The sequence below is a fragment of the Gymnodraco acuticeps genome, unplaced genomic scaffold (assembly GCF_902827175.1).
Source record: "Gymnodraco acuticeps unplaced genomic scaffold, fGymAcu1.1, whole genome shotgun sequence".
Taxonomy (NCBI): domain Eukaryota; kingdom Metazoa; phylum Chordata; class Actinopteri; order Perciformes; family Bathydraconidae; genus Gymnodraco; species Gymnodraco acuticeps.
The window spans coordinates 568137-590919 of NW_022989752.1; the positions used below are offsets into that span (position 1 = coordinate 568137).

Here is a 22783-nt window from a genome sequence, read left to right on the forward strand (position 1 = left end):
TTGCTGCTTCTCTCTGTGATATTTAGAATGTCCCTGTAGTCCCTTTGCCCCAAAAGAGAGACATGAAGAGCATTAAATAAGAGGGAACCAATGTGGTCTCATCACTATGAGTAAGGGAGGAATATTTGTACTTTCTTTCCCAAACCTTTGATGTCCGGGACGCTGGATTCTGATCCCACTCATCCCACCTCAGCACATCGGAGCCCAACACGCTACCACAGCGGGACTCATTATTAAAGTAACATGCCTGCCAGTCTGATGAGGACCTGTGTTTCATCATGCTCTCATTTGCTCCTAAAACCCATTAACCTGTTTGACGGACTGGTGCTTTGATATCTCAGCTGTAAATCTCTCTGCTTTCTAAAAGCATTATGTTTCAGGTGCTTGGCTGACTGCACGGACTAAATATAGACAATATTTAAGATTTCCCTGGAAAGGGACACACTCCAGAGGCAGGGGGGGTGTGTGTGTGTGTGTGGTGTGTGTGTGTGTGTGTGTGTGTGTGTGTGTGTGTGTGTGTGTGTGTGTGTGTGTGTGTGTGTGTGTGTGTGTTCTTGTAATTCAGGACTCATGAGGACCAAATGTACTCAGGAGGTAAGGAGAATGAGGGAAACTCAAGTAATTTAAAACAAGATGGTCACTTTTATGTGATTTTTGCTTAAGGATTCAAACTATATTCAACATGTGGCAACTACAGCTTAGTGCTAAGAGACATAACTTAAATACATAGTGGTAAAGATTACATTTACTATATGTGTGTGTCTGTGCAAAAGTATACTTGTAAATATGACAAATTGCATTTGTTTTGAAAGCAGATTCAACAATTTGATTTTAGTCCATTTTAACTGAAGCATCAAGATGTCAATCAAATGCTTTGTAAAACGTGTTTTCTTTGTTTTAAACCACACAGACTGAACCAATCACTGACTCCACATGCTAGTCCACTAATGCTCATATCCCTCATCATGCAATCAACAACAAACAGGAGTTTGTTACTCGATAATAGTAATATAGTAATAACTAAATAATAGAAAAGCCATAAAGTCTTTGTCAATCACGTCAAGTCCATTTTTATACTCCAGCATCGCAAATTTGCCTTACGGTGCTTTTCATCTGTATAGAATACTACAGCCTTTCTCCTTAGACTTACTTTGTATTGATATGTAAAAATATCCCTCCTAAACCAGCAGCATAGTTTATTATATGTGTAACTGACAGTCCAAAGTCCTGTTATCCTAAACCTACATATGTCACATTATCACCATATCTGTGCTAAAAACAGACACTTCAGAATGTATATTTAGCAGAAAATGTGAAACTGTACTGAATGAATTATGAAACAGACACTTGAGTCAAAGTATCTGTCCCTCCACCAGATTGACCCCTCCACTATTTCTACAGTATGTTAAACAAGTGCTTTAGCCATGCCTCACACTTAGATCACTACCAAACTAGTTTCCATGTAACTATAAATACATACGTGTGATGACATATATGACTTAGGCTTTGGTTTACAAGATCATCTGATCTGAACATGAGTGTATACTTGTATTTCTATCATCGTGAGGACCAGTTAGATATTTAACATGCTGGTCCTCTATGCTTCAAAGGGGTGTTAGCATTAAGGTTAGTGTACTGTTAGGCAATTGGTTGCAAAGGTTAAAGGGTTAGGGAATTAATCATAAGGGTCCTCACAAGTATAGTAGTACACATGTGTTTGTGTGTGAGTTTTACCTGTGCCCTTGTTGCGGTCCACAAAGCAGTACTTCAGCTCATATTCTTTCAGGATCTCATGGACTTCCTGGAAAGAGACAGAAAGAGAGAAACACAAGACTTGAGCTTAGAGATCAATAAATCACTGGAAAAACAAAAATTCAAAAACTTGTTAAAAGTGTACAATGGTCATGAAAACATGTTTTAATTAGTCAAGAATAGTGACAAATGACCAAAGTCATGTCTTCAAATGACATATTTAAATGACAGATTTACAGATAATACTAGTTCTATCTTCACAACCTAACGGTAATTGTATGTGATTATTCTAAATTGTTAGGTAATCTGCAGTTCATCAAGTAACTTGTTTATCAGTTAAATAAATTAGCATTTATATCTAAAGAAAATGTGCATTTAAAAATCATCATCACATACCACTGTATTGAGTCAGGAGATAAGTCAGAATATCTCATGAGTCTCATCAGTACAACGTTTAACAACAAGACAATTATTATAAACTAACCAACTGTTTTCAATATTTGTATCAGTATGCAAATATTCCTGTGCCAATTTAAGCTTAAGTACATTTTATAAAAAATGTTTTTCCTCATCTCAATGATGAAACCTTATTTTTCGTCACTTGAGAAAACTCTCTGATCGGTGACTTCCCCAATGGCAATAATTTGTCTCTAACCAGTAATTATGTTTTTTTAAAAAGTGTAATTTTAAGATGAAAAGCTTTCCGTTTCCTGATTTTTCGTCTTTTAATAAGCGTTGTCCACGATCCTGAAGACAGCTCAGCAAGAGATCCTCACATTCTCTCTCACAGAGTGACTCTACTGCACATAATTAACTGACAGCACAAAGTGTTTTTTGTATACAAATATATGCTCCTGTGATATAAGCAACCTTATGAATCCCTTTACAGTAAAAACCTGTCCAACAGTTCCAGATGTAACAGGAGCACAGTGAGTGTAGGCCCAAGGACTAAGCAACGACTTACAAAACAAAAACATCTCAAAAACTCCAGCGCTAAAACAAGACGCAAGAAACAGTCTAAACTTTGTGGACCTGGAAGGGTCACTTCAGTATAAAGAAATGATTGTTAATGGCCTACAGAGACACCATGTAATAGCCAGACTGCAGCAGTAAGATGCATCAAAGGCAGGACATTCAAACTGTTTTATCCTTCAGAGGGGGAGCACACACGCTAAATTCACCATAATCATGTCTGTGTGATGTGGACACTCTGTCCCTACTTACTTTGTCTTTCCTTCTTCCGACTACTTTTTATGTTCAGCAATAAGTCAAGGTATTTGTCCAAGCGTCTCATGTCGTTTGATAAATAAATAATCCACCAAAGAGCACATGTTCAAGTTGTATTTAAATGTGATTCAGCTATTCACCCCTCTCTCACCACACACCACTGTGTTTCTCATTTACCTTAACTGGAAAAAAGCAAAAGCAGTTGATCTCTTCACAAACACCACTTTGACACAATAAAGCACTTCCTACCGCCATTTTGTTTTCTTTTTAAGTGTAGCAGCGTTCTCTCTACATGTTCAAATAACTTAATCTTAATGAACTTTAATTATGTGAGTTTAGTTTTTTAAAACTTCAGTACGGCTCATCATTTGAACTGTTACATTTACTTGCTGCTGTTTTACCAAAACATCAGTAAAACCAAGGAGGGATAATGTACAAATCATATTACAATGTGCGTTGCCAGGCGTCTATGCATGGTCAGAATGAACCACACACCACACACACACACACACACACACACACACACACACACACACACACACACAACACACACACACACACACACAACACACACACACACACACACACACACACACACACACACACACACACACACCCACACACACCACACACACACACACCACACACACACACACACACACACACCACACACACCACACACACACCACACACACACACACACACACCACACACACCACACACACACCACACACACACACACACACCACACACACAACACACACACACACACACACACACACACTGCCTTAGCGGAGGTCTGCATTCTCTGATTGCACTTTTGGTTCCATTATGCTGCATCCAGTCTATTAAAGTTTTGAAATTGAATAAATAAATGGGAATGATTGTCATTTTCAAGAACTGGTTCAGAGCAAATCAATTGGGTTTACAAATGGGCCTGAATGTGAATAAAAATAAAATGTGAACTTATTATTATTGAAGAGGATATGGCTGTTTTGTATCCTCAGCTAATGATGCCCACATCCTGAACTTTGATTCACCATAAGCTACCGCGGGATAACGTTGTATCATTTAAATTCAAAGGACACACTGTTGCATTGTAGTTAGGATGCACTCATGGTGATGCATTGATCACCTTTCAGTGAATGAAAGTTTGACATCAAACTAATCACATCTATCACATCATTTCTACAAATACAAAAAGAAAGGGAAAACATGTCTTTCTTATTTGTAAATGTTTCGCGTTTTCTATCTCTCTAAACACCATCATCCACCAGCCCACTCTTGAACAAAGTGAGCAGGCATGTTCCATATCAGTGTAGGCCATGCCCACGCAGAGGGTCAAACTCGCCCGCTCTGTAAATCAGCGCAGGGCGAGCTGCAATCGCTGAGAGGTGCAGAGAGAGAGGGAGAGAAAAAACAGAAAAGAGGTGTTCCGTTTTTGATTTAGCTTCATAACAACTATCTTGCCACAAGGGTAGAAGTAGATTACTCTCAGGAGAGAATGAAAAGAAACGGCCTGAAATCAAAACACTGAAATACAAATCTTAAAACATTATTGGTCTGTATCTGAGATCACTCTTTACCATAGTCTCTTGAAAAACAAGTGGTAAAATATTCCTGTGCAGTCAGAATGTTTCAACCAATAGATATGGCAGAAATAAAGTAGGTTAGAATGGTTTTAAGAAGAGAGACTTTAAGGAATTAATGAAAATCAAACGATTTAGAAGATTATAGTTTTTCCCCAAGAGAGTGTTAAGGGTCTTTACAAACATTACAAAGCAAACACACACTTTTGCTATTAGGGATGGAGACAATTTAACAACAAGGCAAATGCAATAAGACTAAAATAGGATTAAACTATTTAGACCAAAGCAACCCTGTCCCAAATGTGTAGGGATTTAAGCAAAGTGGTTTTTAACTACAATTGCCAACTAAAGCGCCCTTTCTTCTTTTACATCTGCCTTTTCCGCTGTTACATGCTTCATTTCTATTTTCTTAATGTAAGTGTATCAAATGCACTGATTTCCGGAGGTTCAGAGCTTTACACCTGTATTAATTACAATTCTGACATAAAAGGTAACAGACCGAAAGAAAATCTAATTTCCTACATGCAAGAAATACTGAAGGAAGAAGCAACAAAACAAGAATTTACATTGGTATAAAGTGAAGAAAAAGAAACAAAGACATTGCCTCCAGCTTCTTCCCCCACTTAATGACAGTTATTGTTTATAGTGCACAGGATACAGACACTGACATTGCAGAGTACTTTGAGACAGTCAGCCCGGGTTGAATTAGGCCACTCAGAGTTCATTCTCTCTCTGGTGGCGCTTTATCACTCGTCCCTGTGCTATTCTATACTTAAATCCAGCTGAAAGTTTGTGAGAGCACTGGCCCATTACAAGACACTCAAAGACTATTTTTAGGAGCCCTGCTCTTCATCTCAGCCACACAATTTACCAGATGAGCATACCTTGCTGCACAGTTTTATTTATGTATGATAACAGTTTCACATCATTACCTTTTACCTTCCATGTTTTAATGACCTTTCACTTTCACTACATCCCTTCATGCTGTTCTACGATGCTGCACGCCGATTCATTGAGATTCCCGCTACGCTATTTCAACAGCTTCCTAATTAACACTGCCGTAATAGCTAAGCGACGCTCACAAGTGCTCTAAAGCAGCCACTGGGCTCCGTAAATAGACGGTGTGGGCAAACACTCGTAATGTAAACTGAAAACACACACTGCAAATCATAAAACACTAATTTTATATTTGAGGGAAATCCAGCTAAATGGCTCTTAACAGAGATGGATACAGTTACCATAAACCTTGACTTTAATCATCATTTCATTTAAAAAAGATACCTGCCCCAATGCATGAGAACTAGACAGTATGTGGGCAGAAGCAGCTGGACAAGCCATTTCCTCTATGTCAAGCTGTTCTGTAATATATAAGTGTGTTGTTCTGTTCCATGCTGTGCGATGCCCTCCTTTTGAAGCTGACATTTTCAGCAAGACCAGTCAGTACCCCAGCACCAGCCTCAAGCCCAGGGCCGATTTCTACACACACATACACACACCCACATGTTGGTGTACAAAACTGCCCTGAGAGGATGAACATGATGAGGAATGTGATAGCAGGCCGGCACCTGACACCTGGTAAGATGGAGCTCATAGGCAGAGATAGTGTAGACTAGAGGATTAGGCTTAGTGTGCTTTATATGAAACTGTCTGTAAATAGCTAATAATATTAAAAAACTTGTCTATTCCAGACTGATTAGAAATGTTATAATAAAGAATCATTAAACCTTCACTGAGGATGTCAGTGCAATCAATGCATTTTGTTGTGTCATCAGGCATTTTGTTAACATTGGACAGACAATGAAGTGAGACACATACAAACCTCTCTTTCAACATGCTTGCATTGTTTGCTAGAGAAGGCTAGTGGTCATAAAATGTAAACGCAAAGGAATGTGCAACCTGCCTTCCTCAGTGAGTTCTACTAGCCTTCTCATTCACTAAATCTCCATCCATCTCTTCTGCTGAGTCCTTATTTGTGGTAAACGAGACATTGAACTGAACTTTCACTGTCTTCAACAATCACCAGAAGATCTACTTCTTCAAGAGTACTTTCCCACCTAATGTGCTCTTTCTTTCCGACTCTGTCTATATTTTTCTCTCAAAAAAGGAATGCTTGCACTAAAATTCACCTTCAGCCTTGTGGCCCTTTCGTCAGGTGGAAAGTGGAACTGAGTGCTGCAGCACTAGTTCCTGAAGGCTTCTCTTTGTACCTTTTTGGTACGTTGCTTGGAGGGACGCCCAGAGAAGCACTTTCTAGTCCGGACGCTGCATTGTCAGTCGAGCCATACAATCAAACTAAATTGTGTTTGCAGAAATCGTAAACTATTACAACAGTGTTTGGAACAATAATGCAGCCATTAAGCCAAGATGTAAAAGAGGAGGTGTGCGTGTTTATGTTGCAGTTTTTATCTCATCAACTAGGGCTGCAACAAACGACTAATTTGATAATCGATAAATCTATAGATTAATGAAACTATTAATCGATTATTCGGATCGTTAAGGTTTTAACTGTACTACTACTTTTATCGATACTGCTTATCGATCCGGTCCTTTAACGATAGTCTTAACGGTTATTTTGAAATAAATAAGGTAAATTAACTAAACAAATTGTGAACAAAATTAACATTGCTTTTTATTTAAATTAATAAATAATATTTCACATCAAAAGAAACAACAATGTTTTAACAAATCATATTAAATAATCTGATGACAGAATTGTAAACAGAATAGCTGAAACGTTAACAAAATAAATAACTCAGTTACCTCTAATCATTAACCCATGTTTGAATCAGTTAGTTAACTCCGTGTGTTGCTGCTAGCATACATAATATATACCTGACGTGGAACCGTTACTCGTGGATGGGGCTACAGAGCTACTAGAAAGACAGTTGAACCCGGTGCATTCCTCTGTCTGAATGTGGTGCACTTTTGCTAAATGTTTAGACAAAATGCTCGTGTTACCGCCCTTACATGATAAACTCTTATTGCACTTTTGGTAACGAGCATTGTCCACATCGAGACGGGTAAAATGTAACCACACCTTGGAGCGCTTCTCTCCGCCATCTCCTCCATGTGTGTGTGTTGCATGCATGTTGCAGAGCATGTGTGTAAACTGCCCCGCCCCCTCGCACACAGACGGGGAGAGAGAGATATATGGGCTTAGATATGTCTGATAATTATTTGTGTGAACATAAAAATAATTTGTGTGTAAATATGTGATTTGTAAATGTAAAACACCATCTACAAATGCATTTAAAAGATTTGCAAAGTCACAAATAAATTTGCAAATGTAAAACGGATCTGCAAATACGCCAAATATTTTTACAAATAAAAAAAAGATCTTTGAATATCTCTTTAACATTTGCAACTTTCAATCAGGCATTTGTGAATCCATGTTGTATTTGTCGACCAAAAATACGCTTGTGGATCTCACATTTCTGCTCGTGGATCTCAAATCTCTGCTTGTGGATCGTCTTTTTATACACTCTAGCCTCATCCCAATACCCCTCCTCGACTCCTCCTTTCCCTCACTCGCATCCCTTCCTTGCATCTTAGCTCCGCCTCCGTAAGATGCGAGCGAGAGACACGAGGAGGTGACGCGAGGACAGAGGAGTCCTCAGGTATTAATTGGGATGTCCTCGTTCACTCAAACGTCAGTCTTAAACGACGTCTGTTAATGATGACATGTGCACAGCTGTATCCCCTCTCATCGGACTTAACTGAATAACCCCTTAGAACCGGCCCATTTCTGGTTAAATATTTATTTAAATGAATGAATCTTTCTCTTGTTAGTCAAGGAATTCAATGTATGATGGTTGGTCCTGCTTTTGTGTTCCGTTTTGGTGTAAAATGTAGCCTACATTTAAATACAAATATAATTATAGTAATGTGAAAGCCTTTTAGAAATGAATTGCACATAATAATTCCCACGGAGCTGTGAGCACTTTAATACATGTATGTGACGCATTTCCACTCATCTTCCAGTTGTCGGTTTTCCTCTGTTGAAATCGACCAGCTGTGAAGGTGGGGGCGGGGCTTTTATACGCGAGTAGTGAAAACACTTCGGCGTAGTCTGCTCGCGTGTATCCTCCCTTTCGTCTCCTCCCGCACCCCTCCTCCGTGTGCATTTCAGCTATTGGGACGTCCTTCAAAATGGCGTGTCTTGATTTCTGGGTCAAGTCCCGGAGGAGGGGAAGAGAGGAGTTGAGGAGGGGTATTGGGATGAGGCTACAGAGTTTTGAGACAAACTTACCGCCGGTCTCGGCTAAAATCTACTCTTGTCACTCGGTTATTTTCGGAAAACACGTGATGGCCTGCTGATGACGACATTTCCGCATGGTTTTCAAAGTAAGAGCATGATGGTTTGTTTAATGCGCTGTTTTTTTATGAACAGTGGAACGTTAGATGCATTCTTTATCACACACACCATGTATACATCACTTCAGGGGACAAATGCCTAACCCTTAACCTAACCAAGTCTTCACCCGAAAATTAATGATTCCCCTCATGGGGACCTCCATTTTGTCCCCATAGGCGAGGTCAGTCAGTCAGTCAGTCAGTCAGTCAGTCAGTCAGTCAGTCAGTCAGTCAGATACTTATGTCCTGCAGTATCAGATGACTTACAAACACAAACAGGGCCACTGGGGGAAGAAGAAACAGGGAGCCATAATTTCTGTGTGTGTGTGTGTGTGTGTGTGTGTGTGTGGGTGTGGGTGGGTGAGTGAGAGAGGATAGAGGGATTAGAGGACAAACACACTCTGCATGGCCTCCTTACCGGCTGTAACCGCGTCCTTGACCTACACATAGAGTGTTATATGTGCTACTGAGAGAGAACAGATGATGAAGCCCACGTCTGCCAGAAAGCAAAAAACTACTCCCACACACATACTGCTGTATGGTTTTAAATTATTAGGATTACAATAACCCAGTTGTTTCACATTTATTGAGAAGATATACTAGCTTTTAGTGATTTTAGTGGCCCTGTACTTTAATTAGAAGTGTAAGCTGCTTTAGTTTGTGATGAGGTACACAAACACCTTTGATATTCATCTACAAAACCCTGATTTCTATATTTGATGATGCATTAATATTAGGGATGCACGATATTGGTTTTTTGAAACCGATACCGATAACTTCCTGCTTCTCAAGACCGATACCGATACCGATAACCGATAATAATATAATATATATATATATATTAAATGTACCTGTAGTTTTTGCACACCTGGTGGTAAAAAAAAGACTAGTAGTGAGCAAATGACATGAGCATTACTACTATGAACAAAACAAAGCCAAGAACAGTTTTGACTCTTCAAAGTGATGGCGATGTTTCAGGTGACTAATCAGGTTGGAAGTATTATAGCTCGTTGCCTTTTTCCCTCCTCGTGGAACTTCTGCATTGCATTTGTTAATACAAATAGCAAGCGAACTATCTAACTCTGAAACTTTGAAATAGTCCCATACTACCGACGACATGTTTGTTTACTGTCCTGGCTTCACGGCCGCACACCATTTACGTCACAGCCAGGCATGAGTTAGAGAGCGCTGGATTTGTGAAAAACTCCCCTCTTCCTAAACCACTAATACCACAGTACTGGCAAAACGGGAGGAGCCGAGTTAAAAACAAGCGCCCCTCATCCCAATCCACCCACACCGCAGTATTTTTTTTTTTTACCCAAAAAATATATTGTATATTATCGGGGCAATTAATACTTTTATCGGGTTTATCGGAATGACGTCATAATTCCTAATATCGGACCGATAATTATCAGGCCGATAATTATCGTGCACCACTAATTAATATAAACAAAATTCCACTGTGAATATAGATTTCATGTCAAACTCATTGTGATGAAAACCGTCTAATGGAATCAAGCAGGAAATGAAAATGTTGTCGTAAATACTAGCACTCAATCTCATAAAATATCTTAAAGGTCCCATGGCATGGCCATTTCTACTGATCATATTTCCATTGTTGAGGATCCCAACGATCCCAACTCGTCTATTACCGGCGTTCAGGGAGCTCTATGCAAGTCAATGGGGACTCCCTGTTACTTAGCCAAGGGATCCTGGTGTGTGAGGTGCGCGGCGGATTGGTCCATTTGGGCCAATCTGGTCATTTGTTGTTGATTTGGGTATTCACACGTCACAGAAACCAGGAAGAAAACAATGGAAAATGAGAAATCTCCAACGAGGCGTTCTGGGGCAGCATAGACAGGTCTTTTCTGTGTTAGAGTTTTACTCGCAACAGGGTGTACTTTGAGGGTTTTTTGACTATGCAGACCATTTACATGCATAAAAAGCTTCATAACACACAAGGGGACGGGTAATAACCGGAAAAGCATGACATGGGCCCTTTAAACCTTTAACATCAGCACTCCGCTATAAGCCAACAATGAATTTCTTATAGATTCAAAAATCACCCTTTTCCCATACTTGGTCCTATTGCTTGGTCAGTGTGTTTGTGTGTGTATGTGTTTGTGTGTGTGTTTGTGTGTGTGTGCGCGCGTGCGTGCGTGTGTGTGCGTGTGTGTGCGTATGTGGCAGCTGAAACGATTCACACCACAGATCGTTGGCCTATCACATGCCGGCAAGGAGAGCTTCTAAGAAAACATGCACACTCACATACAGAGAGCAGACAACCATCAACGGTGCAGACATCTCTTTTCCTTTCTCTCTCAACACGTTCTCAAAAAATGTCACACCTTGTATGTTGGTTTCACACCGGCAATTTGCACTGCTTGGATTCCTAATTTTAACAACTTGGTTTAATTCGTCTCTACTTCTGTTCTATTTATCACTTTCTTTTTATCCAGGCTCTCTTCTCCCCTCTTTCTCTTATATCCCTTCCTCCTTCTAATGTCCTTGTGCCTTAAAAGGTCCCCTATTATACTCTTTCATCAATATATTATAGTTCTCAGTTATATACAAAACATGTCTGCGTGTTTGGCTCGAAATACCAAACAGATCACCCATTGTAGCGTCCCATAATCTCCTCTGTTTCAGCCCTGTTTCAAAAGTGCTGATTCTGTGTCTGTTGCTTTAGATGAAAATAATGAGCCACTCCCCACGCCCTTCTGAGAGATATTTGGTTAAAAATAGGTATGTTCCGATCGCCAATCTTGGGGCCGATGGCCGGAATCAGTATCGGCCGATACCGATCGCCGATCCGATCGAGTGGGTGGGGGCTATGGGGATCTTCCATTTAAAGTGATGTTCAAAACTCAGTTAATGGGGCTCATTCACTGGCGCTTCCACAAACAACAACCAACATAACTAGAGAATGCAATTCCTCAAGAAATTGCTAGTGGGAATGCTTTATGCTGAAAAGCTGACGCTAAACTGCTATGCTGAAATGTAATGTGTAAGAAGAAAGTGAAGAATTTAGATTGAAATGATACATGAACACTGGGGGCTTGAATGTGTGATAAGAGAAGAAAATAAAGTAAAAAGGCTTGGAAAAGCAGCAGAATATTTGAACTGCAAACTTTTGAACTAACTCGATGGCGAATGATCTGTCGCCATGCCAACGGCATTTGATGACATCCCATAATACGCTTAGATGCTGCATCGTTACCAAACCTGTGAAGTGTTGGGCCGTTTGGAGCATTTTCACTGAAGTTATGAGAATGTTTCATGGTGAGCATTGTGTTGCCATGGCAACGGCATTTGAAGAAATCTCAAAACTGTCCCGTAGATGTCTTTACGGCTAGAGAAATGGGAGAAATGACCCCTTAAATTAGGACTTCTGGTGATGTAATGGCGCGTTTCCAGTGCAGCGCGGAGCTCGCTTTAATGCTGCGTTCAGACCGGACGCGATGCGAATATTCGCTTCGCTCTAAACGCTCCTATCGCATCGCTCTAGTCGCTCGAGTTTCACCGCGGCTGCCAGCTGTGTTTACTCGCATCATTCAAACAAGACGCGCTGGCTCGGGAGCTACAACTACAACAAAATGAACATATTTTACCGTGATTAAATTGTAATACACGTTTCTAAATGATGCCGACGTAACAACATACTGATACCGGTTAGTAAAAACCATGAATTAATGCTTTGACAAGTCTGCAGACAGACGGCAGGCGAAAAATCTTTTAGAATGCTTGTTTTCTGAATGGAGATTGGGTCGACCAGGCTAAGCTAACGTTGTATATGCTCACTCCACACTCATAACAACGGCCTACAGACATAAATAAACCAGCGACTGTATTCGCCATGACACAGACAGTGCCGAGCCGTGCGGGGCCCATTTTTGGTTGCGTTTCCACTTGGCCTAGTACCGGCTAGCGGGTCCTAATTCACAGTTTTTCTGACCCCATAAAATCGTGGTTCTAGGGCCAGGAACAACCAGGCTGAGTCGGGCTGAGTATGCTAAACTAGAGAGAGAATCGCTGGCAAGGAGGCTACAACTACAACAAGATGAACATATTTTACCGTGATTTAATTGTAATACACGTTTCAAAATGATGCCGAATTAACAACATACTGATACCGGTTAGTAAAAACCATGAATTAATGCTTTGACAAGTCTGCAGACAGGCGGCAGGTGAAAAACCCTTTTAAAATGCGTGTTTTCTAAGTGGAGCTTGGCTAAGCTAACGTTATATATGCTCCGACCGTCCACACTCACAACAACGGCCTATACAGACATAAATAAACCAGCGACTGTATTCTCCATGACACAGACAGTCTGTGGTTTGTACTTGTTTAACTTTTGTCTAGTTTCTGAACAGATCGTATCTGTCCCCGGCTGTTTGAAGAGCAAGCATGGGAAACAAAAGACAGCATTTACCTGTTTGCATCCAGCTAGCCATGCCTTTCTGGTGTACCAGCTACGTGAAAAGCCTCGTTGATACGTTTTGTCTTTTTCACGAGCTTGCTGCGATATATACAAATCGGGTTGGTCCGGTCCAAGGTCTTTAAGCAACAGTTTATCTCCCAAACTTCTCCTTTCGAAAGGATTGGAGATTAGCTCTTGAACAGAATTGGGCGGGGACCGAGGTCCGGCGACTCCACCTGCACACGAAGCCATTCTCATCCAACTACTGCGTCACCTTGGTCACTCACGAGTCTAAAAAACAACTCACGTCAACTCACGTAAGCAACGTGGGCGCCAACGTGGGCGCCAACGTGAGCGCTGATTGGCTGAAATTATGTTTCGGCGGCACAGTTTACTATTGCGACTTTTGCAACGTGCTGGTTGCTGCTGTTTGGCTCGGGGGCTCCTTGCACGGCGCCCGGTAATGATAAACTAATGCCACGGGCAAGGCCAGGCAGGAAACATGTGACTTATCAGTAACTTTAGACATCGTAAGACAATTTTAAACGAGATTTTATTGTAGATTATACATTTTACTGATACCAATTGTATGATATTTACCTTGTTCATTAAAAATTAAAAATATAAAATATATATATTTTTTTTTAAATATATATTTTTTTAATTTAATATATTTTTTAATATATTTTTTTGTATGTGGGAAGAGGTGGGGCGGCGCCCCTAGCGCCCCTATGGGCCGCCACTGCATAGGGGTTATAGTGACATCGTCTTTTATGGCAAAGGGATACGTTTCCATCGAAACGGCATATGATGACACCCCATAATTGACGTAGAGCTGTTGAGGGCTGGACCGTTAACCATTATCTGAAGTCTGGTACTGTTTTGACCCTTTTCATAGGCGTTACAACATCGTGTTTTATGGCGAGGGATACGTTTCCATGGAAACGGCATATGGTGAGATGTCAGATTTGACGTAGAGCTGTTGAGGCATGGACCGGTGATATACAAGCGAAGTTTGGGAGACGATCGGACCGTGTCCATTGGAGTTACAGCGACATCATGTTTTATGGCGAGGGATGCGTTTCCATGGAAACGGCATATATGATGACACCCCATAATTGACGTAGAGCTGTTGAGGGCAGGACCATTAACCATTATCTGAAATCTGCTGCTCTGAGCATGTCAGTTGGAGTTATGACATCATCGTGTTCCATGACACAGGTGTTTATATTTGAGCTAACGACGTGTCCAGAGATCAAAGGTTTCCATGGTGATGTGCAGTAATCAGTGAGAGGAGAGCACTTGCATTGTTCTGAATGAGAGATAAACCTCTTACATGTGAACGTTTAGTTGAAGAACCATAACAGATATCGGTGACATTTCAAAGCGTGAAGCATGTCAAGGAACTTGAGCATCTGAAGTGTACTTTTTGTGTTCTTCAGTTTCGGGTTAATAATGTGGCCTTTTTGGCAGATTAACTAAAGGCTGCTGTGGTGGGGAAAGATGAGGCTGAACTTACAATGGGGTTTAAATGGAGACATGTTGAACGTTTTTGTCACTTCATGCCCTCAAGAGGCATTTTGTTTAATTTTTTTTTTTTTTTTTTTAAATGTTCAAGCTATGAGATGTTTTCCTACGTTTCTCATGAAAAATTATGTCTCAGGAATGTAGGGTTTGGGAATTATGGCAGGTTTAAAAGAAAATATGAAGGCAAAAAGTGTGAAGTGTGTGTTTTGCTCTGCTCACCGGCCAAAATCTGATCAGCTCATTTTCAGACAGGTTTTTATATAAATGGATCAGGACAAAAAGAGAGAATCAAAGTGGATTTTGCATAAAAGGTGACCTTTAAAAACTCAATTTCAGGCAAAATGTTGTGGAGATGTGGATCTTTGTACGACAGAAAGTAGGGAGTTCCTAAAAGGAAATTCCTTATACGGTTTTAGGTTGTCCATTTTGATATTTCATAGGGAAGCAGGATGATTTGATATGAGGAAAGGATAGAACCAGTGGGCTGAGGGAAGCAGGTGGCTCGCCCTGAGACAGGACCGATTTTGCTGTCACCCGGTGTGACCCCTCCTCCCTCCCCCATCCACACCCACCCATCTCTGCTTGACTCTGGCCCTGAAGCCACAGGGATCAGATTGGAGGTTATGTTCCCCACTGAGCCGGCAGTCACTTCTCTCTTATCAACAGAGCCCTAAAGACATTAGGTCAAAACATCCTTTAAGAATATTCCTTTGTTTGCTTGAGGTTTGCCATTATTTGAACTTTGTTCATCAGCTGGGTTGTGTTACAGTGGTGTGATTGTGGTCAATTCTAGCTTAGATAAAACAATCTTAAACTGTTTTTATAGCTGGGGGTTGGCAAGGCTAACATATTTCTGTTATCATATATTTTTGACATTTCACTGTATCTTTGTGACAGTTTAGCTTTGGAATAATGTGAAAACTTCACTTTACTGCAACTCCGCAACTGTGAGGATATGTGAGACCGGCAGAGAAGCTCTCAGACATAAAAGCTATATCATGGCTTCTCGTAGTCATTTACACTGTTAGGCGCCAGTGAAAGTACAATGCACATCAACAGGCTGGATGTGGACATGTCTTCTTCTACTTGGACTACACAGTACACACACATTTCTTTCTTACCAAAATGTATAATCAAAAGAAGCTTCCCATTTCTGGACATAAACTAAATAGTTTATCCAGTGTAGAATTGGTTATGCAAAAACCTCAGTTTAATATATAACAATTAAATATTACCTTTGTCAACATATAAGGTAAGAAATAATGATGTTATGGAACTGTGCGTTTGAAAAGCGATATTCACCTGTAACTGAAAAAAAAGCTGCTAGATCTGTTTAAATTATCCAGAGATAATTGACCTTATCAAGTTAAACTGGTCACCAACAATAGTGACATGACATTTTTTGTATTGGTTTTTCAGTTGAATTATACTTAAAGTTCAGGTTAATCAACTGTTAAAAACATACTGTTCATATTTTTTTTTCTCCAATAAATTGATGTTTTCAAAGTAAATGGATAATCGTTTTTAATAATCGTGATATAAATTACTGACCCAAATAATCGAGATTATGATTTTTGCCATAATCGAGCAGCCCTATGCTGTATGCTTTGTATTCTTGTGTAAAGCAACATTGTTTTCTTATTTGACCTCTCTCATTACTGAAGTGTTTTCCCTCATAGAGCTGCCACTGGAAGGGATATTATTTTTCTATCTCAGCTATTATTGTTGGTTACTATGTTCAAGTGTGTCAGGTTTTGAAGTTTGTTTCTTGATTTAAGTATCAAAAGCAGTGAACTCCAGTCATCTGTGTTTTCTGCAGCCTGAATGTCAAGAATCCAGAACCATTGTTAACAAGGAAACCAGCAGGATCCTAAACAGTGTCAAACACCACTCCACCTGCTCCAGCTCACACTCACACACACAAAACAATCACTTAACAGTTACATGTATCGACTTTCAGTTGAGTCATATCATGACCATATGTCATGTGTGCACTTTATATGTCGTAGCTGCTATATTGTACTGCCATGTGGTAAATACTTGTGTATGCTGCTCTTGCTCTTTTGCATTTTTTGCATATCATGTATTTTGTTTTTGCTATGTTTGTAAAATGTCATTTTCTTAAATGTTTTATGTGAGGGACTGCGGATGGAAATTAGCTCAAAGCTAAATCTGGCACTGTTACGCTTGACACATGTTAATGTTTTAAGTGTTCATTATTGTGCATTGTCCCTGCCAAATAAACAATTAAATTAAATATGAAAGTATTGCATTAATCAATTTAAAATAAATGTATTGGTAAATAATAATAACCAAGCTATTGGAAAGTTTAATTAATAACAATGTATATTCACGCCTGATATTGATTTAACCATATCACACAACACTCTTTCTCTCCAACATCGCCGGAGATTTTAAAGCTGAGATGAGCCGAGTTATTGCTCATCTCACCTTTATAGGTTCAACTAAATGATGGCATACAGAAAGTAGATGATTATACTCTATCAACCTGTTGCTTTGTCCTGAATGTACGGAGTGTATTCAGGCTGTATTTTAACCGCCTGCGTGCACAAACATCTGCAAAACTTTGCCAAAATGTGGGTAATGTCCGCAGTAATGACTCTTACATGTCTAATATGTGTAATGTGTACTTGTAAAGCGCTTTGAGCACCTGTAAAAGCGCTCTAATAAAAAAATGTAATGCATTATTATTATTAAAATAAATGGCTAAATCACAACATCCTGTGTGCATGCTGGTTTGTAAGTGATTAAGGCTGCCCACTAGCAGGAGGGGCAGATTTCATGAACATCTGCTACTGACACACGCACACTCACATCGCAGCATATAAAGCGAGAGGAGGGAGTGGGTGGAAAGGAAACAGCTCAGGCACATGCTTCTTTGTGACATTTACATGTATTTGTGTTTACCTGTACTGTACATATGCAATCACAACTGCATACACATATAAACACACACATACACTCAGCGTGATGTTCAAAAAATAAAGCAACATATGCCCACACACACCTTTGGCAAGATTGCCAAAGGTGTGTGTGTTTTTGAGGAAAGTAAATAATTAAAAAACTTAGCAGAAGTCCTTGTAAGCTAACCTCCCTATGCCGGGAGACACAAACACACACCCAGCCCACATTTATTTGACCCTCCAGCACATTTGCAAATATCTTTTGAGTCTTTTAGAAATTCCAAGATTCTGGGTACACAATTGGGGTATGGGCCAAATTCTTGCTCAATACTTGGGTTTGACTCTTACTCGAGCATCTTTCAACATAGCTGCATGAGAGAAATCGATTAGTGATAATATCTAAGAATTGGGTTATGATTCAATGATATTATGGATGGTGTGATGCCCCTGTGGGTTAATCTGGAGAGGGTGTGGCTGTACTGTGTCCAGCCTTGATTGCAGTAACTCAGGGCACCTGCGTCTGGTGCCCTGCAGCTATTTAAAGCCTCTGCTCCTCTCTGCTTTTCCCTACAGGCCCCCGGTTTTGTTGAGTATATGCTGTTGTTACTTTACTTTGTGCACCTCAACACCCTCACACATACACGTCCATGCAACCCTCGCCCTGCATTTACACTACTGATACCACTGACGTCCACACCTCATGCTTTACTTATTATTGCACTTCATTAAATGTGGCTAATTTGAATTGTTTGGTTAAATAAACATCTTTTATTAATCGTTGATATGGTGTGTCTCCTCTTTGTTGTGGCCTTTTGAGCCAGGTCATAACAGATGGCAAAATACCCAGGTTCACTATGGTGTCCTATTTCTTAAATGTAAAACGATTCAGGTAGCAGCCTCATCAGTCAGTTAAAATGCACCACAACGTGTCAAATTAACACATACATTTCTGATTGATGTTGGGACACACTAAATTGCCTAAAGTGATTTGTAGAGTTAAAATGTAGTAAGGTTACCCGATACCTAGCCGGTTTGATTAAGTTGCTAGTAGCATTACAATCTCATTCCAAACTGTAAGAGGTTGACTTGAATTATGGGTAATGTAGGCCAAAAGATCTGAAAGAGAAGTAGGATGCATAATATATAAAAGACGATGTATTTTGTTGCCCTACATGGTCAAAGAATGAAGACAATGAAAGAGCAAAACAACATGGGTTAATCTGTTAATAACTCTAGTACGACAATAACTTTTTTTTAGTAAAATACTATGGATTGTTTTACAGCAAAACTATTTCGACAACAATTGCTATAGGAAAACTACTGCCTAAGCAGAATTCCATCTTGGAGACAATTAGATTTATAAAATACTGTATACCTATTTCATTTACTTTATCTTTCATCCCTCCTTCCTTTCCTCTCCTCTCACCCAACTCTTCTATCTTACTGTCTCTCCTTTCTTATTGCACACTTCCCTTCGTTGTTCCCATCCCCCCACTTCTCTCTGAGATGAGGACTGTCAGCGAGGCCATATATTTGACACAGTGCACCAAGGACTCCACACTCGCACCACATATATCCAATCTACAAAACAGTGTTCACTTATAGGGCAGCGGATCTGAGGGGAGTGGGAGATGGGAGTCGGCTGGGCGTTGATGAGTCCATCACACATGTTATATAAGACAGTGACAAGGATTTTAAACATACATCTTTAACCATATGGAAAATACTGTACTGTCAACACCAGCTCTATGAGTATCACTGGATCCCTGTACACCCCCAAGCAACTACCCAGATCCCTAGTTGGCATTTGAAATAGCGTTTTTGGTTTTAGTTCAACCAACTGTTGAAAAGCTATGAGTTTTTAATTTAGCAATTGTATTAACCGGAGAAAAAAGCAGCCAGCTCTTACATTTGTTAAGCTGGAAAAAGAAAATGTTTCGCATGTGTAATACAAATATGACTTATATGTGTTTTTGTTATATATTTCTATCAATCGCATTATCAACTAATACATTCAAGCACATCTGATTTACGGACATAAGCTCAGGCTGAAATCATGTGATGGTAAGAACCCTTTTAAACATAAATGAGTGAACATTTAGAGCGTTTTGAACACACCATTGAAATTAACTATCCACAGCAATGGATTTCATTCTGTTATTGGATGGTTACAATATTTGGCTCATGCTGACATGGTAATTCATATTTTCTGTTATACTCCTGGATCACTGTGTTACCTCCACAAATAATCTTTCTGCTTCAACTGTTTCACTAGCAGTCAGTTACTCATAACATGCTTTTACAGTATGTCAAAGACCCTGAACTACTCCTTTAAATTCATGTGGCACATTCAGCAGGGCATGCTTCATGCAGCTCTGCTCTGCTCAGGCTCACTAAACATATCACACTTGTTCTGACACATGAATAATGTGGAAAATACAAAGAGAGAGGGAAAAGAGACAGAGAGAGAAAGAAATTCCACTTCTGTTCCTTCACCTGATCCAAGTGACTTTTCCTCTCACTCCCCTGTGTCTCTCAATCGCACAAACACCATGCAGTCACACACACACACACACACACACACACACACACACACACACACACACACACACACACACACACACACACACACACACACACACACACACACACACACACACACACACACACACACACACACACACACACACACACACACACACACACACACACACACACACACACACACACACACACACACACACACACACACACACACACACACACACACACACACACACACACACCACACACACACACACACACACACACACACACACACACACACACACACACACACACACACACACACACACACACACACACACACACACACACAGGAACTGGTTCTCCTTGGCAATCTGCCTCTTTCAAGATTTGTGGGTGCTACAACCCTGAAGAAAAACACCATCAGCTACTTCAACACTCCCTCATGAAGGCTTGCGTGCTGACACAAGTGATGAATGTCACTTCAGAGTAGGAGTCAAAAAGGTCTTAAGTTATAAACAGTGAAGACACTTTGTGGTCTTTTGACGAGAAACATGCATGCAAAGTTATTGCGTTAAATCCAAACATAAAACAGACTGATGTGCTCGGAACGTAACTATTTGACTTGGTTGGATTAGTTGTTACTCTTGTTTACATTAAGAACATACATAACACAGGTGTTAAGGCTGAGGACGTTGACTGTACAAAAGTATATTGTCCGCTGGAAATTGTGATTGTTATCATGTTGTTCATGAAAATGTATGCTGCAAGAAGATATGGACAAAGGAAAAAGCAAAGTCACAACAGATGCTGCCGGATAAAGGCAAAACATATGTGCATATCAATGCATTGCTCTGAGAAGTGAAAATATCAAATCATTTGGTGGTAGAAGAAAATGTTAAACTATAATGCAAAACTGGTATTCATGGGAAATAACCTATCAACAGAAAGTAATCTTGTTTTCTAATTTGACCTATATCCTTTATCCTTTAATTTACACACTTGTAATGTTAGAACAAATGCATGAATAAGGTAAAAAGATGGATTAATCTGAGTGGGAAATATGGAAGCTTGTGCACAGTATCTCTTCTTGTTGCAAGAACAGCAATAGAAGGTACTAGCCCCATTCAGCTTTTGAGAGAACGCACAGACATGGTGTTGTTTTTCAGTCAATGCAGCTCATCAGAAAACATTGACACAAGCATGTTTGTCACACATGTTGTAAAGACAACAGCACAACCAAATTTAGCAGCTACATTTTGCAATGTTGTGAACTGCTGTGGCCAAACAACAATTGAGCCTTATATTAGATTAGTATGGATCCCTGCTTACATCAATGAGACAGTATGAATGGAGTTTGAAAATCACAAGCGAGCTTATTAACTCAATAAGAGAGAAAAACATTAAATTAATGAAAAACAGGCTGTTTTCAAAACTATATCGTAAATGTGGGACCTATTTACATACACGTTTGTATTAATGTTTGTAATAGAGATGTGGCTTTTATACTGTATTCATGAACACCATATTAACAAATAGTGAGGTAAATAAAGGTCGACATGGACAACGTAGGGCATCAGACAGTTATTATGACCAAACTATAACGTAACGCACATTTTAAAAGTGCGACGCTCAGTACAAACTAAATTAATTCGCACAAGCGACGCAAAAAAAACAGAAAACTAAGTGAGCCAGGCTACTTTTACTTCAGTTTCCCAAACTACCGTGTAGCCTACCTGGTTAGTGGTGTCAGGCGGCAGATTCTTAATGAGGATTTTCCTCCTGTTGCTCAGCTCCTGGCGAGTTTTGGCCAGCCTCTTCTCGATCTCCTCCGGCTCCAGCTCCGGCAGGTCGCGGAGGCACATCTCAGAGTCCGACGGCCGCGCTGCTGCGGCCGCCGCCTCCTCGTCCTCCGGCTGCCGGGTCTCTGGGCTGTCCATCCCCGGGGAAAGTGTGCCGTCCCCGGCAAGAGAAGAGTGAACGCTCGGCGGTTGGATGGATGACGCTGCCGCCATCTTGGGTAGCTGAGTGAAAAGTGAGTGTGAGGGAAGTGAGTGAGTGAGAGAGACAGAGAGAGGGGGAGAGAGAGCAGGTGGGAGGTGTGTCCGTAAAAGAGAGAGCCCCCATTGCAAAGAAAAGCTTAATTAATTGAGTCAAGTCAACTTCCCTCAGTAGCCTATGCCTTATTCTTGGAGTCAAACATTCATTTAATTATGCATTTCTATATTTCCCGGCGTCATCAACTTGCGAAATGTTCCTTTGGTTTGTTTGGTTGCTAGTTATTCTGTTTTATTGGATGATGTGCAGTTTTTGTAAGAAAACTGTTTACCTGCATTGTATTCCTTTACAATCATTTTGCATTCGTTTAAAGGTAAAATGTGCAGGATGCAGTCAGTTCATGATACAAAATGTTTAAAGGGGCACTTTGCGGCTCACGTGCTGTCTAGCATGTCAATGTCATGCA

At 40.2% G+C, this 22783-nt stretch overlaps 1 protein-coding gene across 2 annotated transcripts in view; it reads right to left on the bottom strand.

The window, feature by feature from the left end:
- The window catches only part of raver2 (ribonucleoprotein, PTB-binding 2), a 93907-nt gene extending 71527 nt beyond the window's left edge, over nt 1–22380 (bottom strand). The window contains exons 1-2 of one of the 2 annotated variants that reach the window (XM_034210482.1): nt 22056–22380; nt 1735–1801 (exon numbers count right to left, since the gene is read on the bottom strand). In XM_034210482.1, coding sequence (XP_034066373.1) covers nt 1735–1801; nt 22056–22334 — 346 coding nt within the window. In that variant the 5' untranslated portion in view covers nt 22335–22380. Of the gene's footprint in view, nt 1–1734; nt 1802–22055 lie in introns of those variants that run through there. The other variant, XM_034210490.1, reaches the window with a different exon arrangement.
- Nucleotides 22381–22783: the final 403 nt, after the last annotated feature.